General features: G+C 39.6%; 2 protein-coding genes across 2 annotated transcripts; both read left to right on the top strand.

Annotated features, from left to right (window-relative positions):
• Window positions 1–741: 741 nt before the first annotated feature.
• On the top strand, window positions 742–1,999 carry LOC131327367 (protein DMP4-like). The gene has a single exon (XM_058360507.1). The coding sequence runs from the start codon at window positions 1,257–1,259 to the stop codon at window positions 1,845–1,847; it is 591 nt and encodes a 196-aa protein (XP_058216490.1). The 5' UTR covers window positions 742–1,256; the 3' UTR covers window positions 1,848–1,999.
• Window positions 2,000–5,724: 3,725 nt separating this feature from the next.
• LOC131327365 (uncharacterized) lies at window positions 5,725–7,146 on the top strand. Its single transcript, XM_058360502.1, has one exon. It carries the CDS (start codon window positions 5,839–5,841, stop codon window positions 6,766–6,768), a length of 930 nt encoding a protein of 309 aa, XP_058216485.1. The 5' UTR covers window positions 5,725–5,838; the 3' UTR covers window positions 6,769–7,146.
• Window positions 7,147–7,222: the final 76 nt, after the last annotated feature.

The raw sequence follows: 7,222 nt of genomic DNA, 5'->3' as shown, positions 1-7,222 counted from the left end.
TTAAGCGAATGTCTACATAACATCGTTATACTCTCTCTGTCCTAAAAAGTTGGACACTTTCACTATTCTAGCCATATGGGGAAATTGTCTGTATCCTTTAATTCACAATGTTTTTAAAAGCAAAATGGATTTTGTTGGATAGATTTCAAATAGTTCTATTAAACAATGTTTGGAAAATCACCTAAAACATTGTAGATTGAAATATATATGCAATTCCGAAAGGGTAACATTATGGGACAGAGAGAGTACTATTGTTCATGTGCAAATACCAACAAAGAACATGAATTGTCTCTCAGTCTCTTTTCAAATTAAAGTTCCTTTTAATTGGGAGAATTTTGCATGCACTCATCTGCTAGTTAGTACTCCCCTGTCCCATAATGTTTGTACGGTCCGCAAAACGATGTCTTAAAAATTACGTAATTTTTTCAACAAAAAATTTGAACTTTTTTTATAAATTAAAAGACGCATTGATGTCTAGTAATTTATTGAAAAAAATTTGAATTCTTCAAGCAAAAAATTATAAAATTTTTAAGATACTGTTTTACAGACTAGATAAATATTTTGAGACAGATAGAGTATTAAAAGGAAAGGAAAAAAATACTAATAGACTTAGTACTTTACAAACAAGATTAATATTACGTATTCGGGCCAGCAGGAAACTGTTAAAGAGGAAAAATTGAAGAACACTCGACTAATATATAGATTAATGCTAACCGCAATAGGTTTGGCCAAGTAGGCAATAGAAAGCCACTAAAGGTTTGTCCGGTAATTAATTAACAAATACCTCATCAATACTAACCCCAATGAGCCGGTATGTCCAAGAGTCGCAAGTTCGAATTTCACGAAAGCCAATTATTCGAAACCTTCGGGCTACTCGAGGCTTGTCCGGTCGTTAACTTCATGATTTCGGAATTAGTCAAGGTTTTCACAAGCTGGCCTGGACATCCGGTTATCAAAAAATACTCAACCTTGTGGTTTTATAACTTGTACTCACAAAACTCAGTATCCTCTGAAAACAACAAAATCTCACGTCTCTTCGGTTACTTATACCAGAAAATTTTAGGCAGCAGTTTTGTACAATCCCTTACTACACCCCTTTCAAAAAAGTTCCACAGTTCACATGTTTAACTCTCCTTCATTCTCCTCATTGTTACATAATTACATCACCCTCCCAACAAACATAACTAACCCCAGAACAAATCCAAACCCCTCTCTGTCTCTCTACAAGAACAAAACAAATTCTCTCCCCTGTCTCAATGGCTGAACCACCACCACCACCTCCGGCAAAACGCGGTTCCAACGGCCGCCTACTTCACAAAATCCTAGCCGCCACCGCCACCCTGGCAAACCTTCTCCCAACAGGCACGGTCCTTGCATTCCAAGCTCTATTACCATCATTCTCCAACGGCGGCGACTGCCAAATCACAAACAAGTACCTCACCGCATCGCTTATCGTGTTCTGTGCCGACCTTTGCTTCCTCTCCTCCTTCACGGACAGCTTCACCGACTGCAACGGGAGGTTGTACTACGGTATCGCCACCTTCAAGGGCCTGTACATTTTCAACTGCGACGGCGAGGAGAGGGAGGGAGCGAAGGATCTGGCGAGGTATAAAATCAGTTGCGTCGACTTCGTTCACGCCTTTATGTCGCTGTTTGTGTTCTTGATCTTCGCTCTGAGCGATTCCGAGGTGCAGGGGTGCCTTTTCCCTGGAGCTGGAGTTGATGAGAATGTGTTGGTGATGAATCTGCCGCTGGGGGCTGGCGTTTTGTCGAGCTTTCTGTTCGTTCTCTTCCCAACTACGCGGAGAGGGATCGGGTATGCCCACCTGACTCCCGGGGAAAGATGATGTATCTGACATGATGATGCCGGAGCCTCCTTTTGCATGATACTCTCGCAAAGCTTACAAAGAGTGAGTGAGTCCACGAAATTGTATATTTACATGTCCTTCTCATCAGTTCCATTGGAATTATATGCAAGTTGGTTTTTGTGTGTTAATTTGGAAATATTATCAAAAGTGTGACTATAATATAGGAGTAATTATGTAAAAAGAATGTGTTTGCTTGGTAATTTCTTTCCGCTTCATTGAAATTAGAATTTTGGTTAATGATTGGTTCTTTGTATGACTAAGGTTTGACAATAGAATTTTGTTTTTTGGTAATGTAGGGTGTCCTGCTTGGGTGAATCTCAGACTAATCCCTACAGCCCTTCCCACAGTTAGGTGAGGTGGCCCCAAGAATTATTGGCAAAGAGAATCGAAACTTAAACCTTAGGATGGAGCAGACACCTAAGTGGGTATAAGTCTCAGATCAAGATCACTTGAATGGAACCCTAACAGTAGACTGACAATAGAACTTTGGTTCTTTCTGGGACGAAGGTTGAAAATAGAATTTTGGGCATGTGGTTGAAGCTAGCTTGTTTTTGCATTGATCGAGTCTGTAAAAGTAAACTCAAGAATCACAACCCTTCTTCAATCTGTCTCTAACAGCATAAAATTGTATGCTTTCCACCATGCATATATAGTGCCTACCTAGGGCAAGCCTGGCTAATTTGGTTGGCATTTATTTGGCTAATACAAAGAATAAAATTCGTTTGGAATTCCAGAAATACAAAGACTTCAAGTCACTGAAAGCTAAATGAAAAAATGGAAGTTGGATCAAGCACCTACACATATTAGATTGAGTTGATTTCTAACGAACCCACTCGGTTTTTTTTTTTTTTTAATTTTTGAACGGCTCGGATCATCCGCTCCAGGTCCCTCATTCCTGTCGGTTTACTAGCAGTCGGTCCTCTTAGATTTTTCGTTTGTTATTTTACATGTACCAAAGCGCTTTCCACCTTTGGTCAAACTTTTAACATAAGTGCTTGCAATTACCGGCCATTAGTCATGATACACTTTAATCGTTGAACTCAAGATCTTTCAAGTGCTGAGTTGAGGTTTTATCATTTGGCGACCATTTTTTTATGGGCTTCAGTTCAATTCCTTTGATGTTTTTGACGCCAAATCTCTTGCAAGTCGCGATCCTTTTGTGAAAGGATTAATTTGCCTAATTTTACTAGACGGGACGTAGAAAATCAATATCGATCACACCACCCGTGATCAAGGTCTAACATAGCTACATATATCTCATGCCAACATGCCTAGACTTAGCAAATTGGAATTTCTAACAATAAATTTTGTAGTCATTCGCCCCTTTGCTACATGAAGCTAGGGCTACAAACCCAACAACATACCATTGTCAAATCTGTAATACATGTCTGTTCTTTGATCCCCAAGAACCAGCTCCTCCGCAAAGGATAAAAATTTACCAATCGGTAGACATACGCTTGATCGTCGGTGTAAGCGATCCGACTAGCATCTTGAGTATATACTCATCTAGTACAGAAGGATATCTACGTACCATGCATAATGCATATCATGACAGTCTATAGTCGTCTTTAAAATGTTTTAAACATTTATGGATAGGACAACATGCCAATGAAAATGACTAGGACGTTACTTGTGTACCTACTTAGCTTACTGACACGTACCATAAGCTATACCGGGTCTAGCATACATAAGACAAACCAATCACTCTAGCACCATTAATATTGCCGAGACGGACAGTTTGAATGTGCACAGCACCATCCCTAGTTCAATATTCTAACTGGTTAATTAAATTTAATTATTCCACAAGTACTAGGATAAATTAATTATCAAATTCAATTCAAAAGCCTTGTACATTGAACATAATACAAAAGGTTTTATGCACTTCATTCTTGGCACAAACAAAAATAGTTTTGAATTGGGAAGATTGAAAACCCTACGAGCTTCCTAATCTGAATCAAACTCCAATCAAATCCTATCGAGTTAAACTAAAAACTAATTTTAAATTAAGTAACTCAAAACCTATTGATCCCTACGGTACCATATTTACCTGGACTTACATTCGTATCCTTCTATTAAAGAAATTGAAGTTTAGCTCAATTTTAGTCTTCCCTTTTTATGTGAGAAACAACATACGTATACCAATATGCGATCGACGAGGAAATTGGGACACTGCGATGTTTTAGAAGCCTCTCATGACTAATACTTCATCCGTCCCGATTTGTTTGTCCCCTGTTTAACTTATACATGTCCTAAATTGATTGTCCAATTTCCAAATCAATAGATCAAATTATGTAAATTTTCAAATCAATGGATCAGATCATGTACGTAAATCTTCAAATCAATAGATCAGATTATGTATGAAAATTTTCAAATCAATGAATCAAATTTGGTTTTTTTAATAAGTTGGAAATCCGAGATCGGACAAACAAATAGGGATGTAGGAAGTAATATCTTTTGAATTCATAATACCACAATGTATAATGGGACAATAATAGCTTTTTTTAAATTTGTCAATTTTCAGTGCACGATGGATAAGAAATCGATGCTCCCAACAATTCAGGGTATGGGACAATAATAGTTTTTTTTTTTTTTTAATTTGTCAAGTGGGAAAATAATGGTTCTCCTTTTTCCTCCCAACTGGCAAAAAAATGGGTTCAATATCTGAATTATTAACCGAGCCAAACTATGGTGTACACCATACCACACCACATTGCATGGGACCCATTTTAGATTCCACAGTACTACTGATCAAAACCGTTTAGAAATATTTTTTTAAAAGTCTCCACTAAAAATCAGCTTATTCTTATACCAGCTGAAAGGGTTTGATAATTCATTCAACTTTTGTTTCTACAAACTCAAGTATAAAAATCAATCAAGACCTTACCAATTTTCGAATGAGCTGATTTTTTTTTACAAAAACTTATAAAAATATGTTTTAAATAAATTGAACGGATCCAAAAGTCATTTATGTGGAACTCTGAGAAGGGTCCCCTATAATGTGGTGTACCCATAGTTGTTGGTTTTTTTTTTTTTTGTGTGTGTGGTTATGAACCGTCCAAAAAGATGTATGAATTATGAAAGTACAAAATATAAGTACATCGGGATGTTCACAAACTTCCACTAGTTGGAAAAACTATTCAATATCCCGGGGAACCTTTACGTGGTGCCTCAGGCCTCTTCTCAACTATATATTTTTGTAAAATTTGAAACTAAATGTATGGACCCCTCAACAAAATATAGTGAAGAGAAATCTGAGACATCGCCACGTAGTGTCCCAAAGGGCAACGAATAATCTCTCCCCCAGTTGATTATCTCCTCCAAATTAATCCAAAACACAATAAAAAGGAAGAAAAAAACATGAAAGAAAAAAAAAAGGATGAGGATAGGAAACAAGAGTGGAAAGAGTTATATATGAGGCAAATCTTTGGGGGTATATAGTGGTTCAAAGTCCAATGCCTAAAAATACAAGTATCCCCCATCTCTTACGTGGGACCCGGCACCGATTCCTCTCCTCATCAAAGCCAGCTAGCTCTCTTGGTGGAGAAATTTTTCAGTGCCGGGTGGGCACGGGTAATGTGGTGTTGGGTAATGTGATGTTGAACACGTATCTTGACCGTCCAAATGTGTTTTGGATGGTTCAGATTTATTTGAACTTGAGGTGATGTTTTGGTAACTTAACATTAAAAAATTACTCAAACAAATCTGAATCGTCTAAAATACGTTTGGATGGCCGAGATCGTGTTCGGCACCAAGTGGCCGTGCCCACGTGGCACTGAAAAACTTCTCCCTCTTGGTTACGTTGGCACCTTTTCCCACCATATACCCTCATCTCACGCTCTCTCTCTCTCTTCTCTCTCTCTCTCCTCCTATCTTCATGTGTGAGGATGTTATTAATACCCTCATCCCATATTCTCTCCGCAACCCTAATGTCCATCCCTCCTCCTATCTTTACATCATCTCTTAACAAATTATGCTCAACTTTTGCATCAAAAGTGTACACTCTTTTTTAGCTTTTTCTGCCAAGGAAAACAATAACAACAATGGAACCCAAATGTTAGACCAACAATTGCAAAGCTCCCTCCGCGGCCGCCGGATTATTCCGTCATCGGTCTCCGGCCTCGGTTTCATCACTTTCTCTGATAATACCCACAACCCAACCAATGTCGTCGACTCGGCGGCCATTAAACCGCCGCCACCTCCTCCAACGGCCAACACCACCGTCACGAAAACAGACCCCGGCGGGATAGGGTTTCTTGACGAGGTCGGAGGGAGCGTCAACGGGCTGATGTCGTGCACGGAGAGTTTAGGGTTCGAGAGCTCCGATGAGAGGAGGGTTGATGATCAGGTGATGGAGAGAATTACGAGCGAAGAGCGGGGATCGAGGGCAGGAGCGCGGAAGAAATGGAAGAGGACGAGAGGGAGGAGAGACGAGGTGGAGGCTAGGAAGTTCCCGCCTCCGTTGTCGTCGTTGAATCGGGACGGGAGGCCGAGTTTTTTCCTCCGGCCGGTGAGGAGAGACGGGAGGTTGGAGCTCACGGAGGTGAAGATTGACAGGACGGAGGTTCTCCATGCTTCCCGCCAAGATGGACGGTTGAGATTGGATATGGTCAGAGACGTGGCTGACGTTGAAGAGGATCATGAGGAAGAGGAAAAGGTTGATATTGATAATAATAATATTATTATTGAAGAAGAAGAAAACGTGGATGAAGGAAAAATTGAAGATATTGTTAAGGAAGAAGAGGAGCTGGCGGTAAGGGAGAAGTGGGTTTTTCCGGCGGTGCTGAATGGTGGCGGAGACGGTTTCGGGCGGTGTCATGAGGTGGCGAGCCACCACCATCACCACCACAACCTCCACCATAATCTGCATGCGTGGGGCCAGCATTGTTTGACGATAAGATGAGGTTACAAGAATGCGTGACGTGGCAGGGAAGGATATACTCACAAATTTAGAGCACGTGTGATGGGTACTGTTGTGTGTGAGGATGTGGGTCAATATTAATATGGAGTATTTGTTTTGGCAGTGCTACCACATCATTCTGTTTTACTGCTCAACATTCATTGTTTAATATTTTATTGTTCTTTTTGGTAATTAATGGTTAAAATTTAAAAAAAAATTATTTCAGGGAAGAGTAGAGTTAAGAGTTTTTTAAAATCTGGACTATCCGAAACAGTTTTAGACGATGAGATTGAGAATAGTGGGGAGAACGGTGAATGTTGAGCGGTGGGCATAGACTATCTGTATTTTGTCGCCACATTTATGCTATTTATGCTCTTGGTACTTCTTTTCCACCAATTTTTTGTTTTTTGTTTTTGTTAAATAAGCATGTTCACTATCAGATAAAAAATAGTAATAT

This window comes from Rhododendron vialii, chromosome 5a, assembly GCF_030253575.1.
Source record: "Rhododendron vialii isolate Sample 1 chromosome 5a, ASM3025357v1".
NCBI lineage: Eukaryota > Viridiplantae > Streptophyta > Magnoliopsida > Ericales > Ericaceae > Rhododendron > Rhododendron vialii.
The sequence above is the reverse complement of the archived record's forward strand: the minus strand, read 5'-3'. Positions and strand labels throughout refer to the sequence as shown.

What these genes read in the sequence shown, in the direction of transcription:
- LOC131327365 (XM_058360502.1), top strand. Translation starts at nt 5,839, where the DNA reads ATGCTCAACTTTTGCATCAAAAGTGTACACTCTTTTTTAGCTTTTTCT.
- LOC131327367 (XM_058360507.1), top strand. Translation starts at nt 1,257, where the DNA reads ATGGCTGAACCACCACCACCACCTCCGGCAAAACGCGGTTCCAACGGC.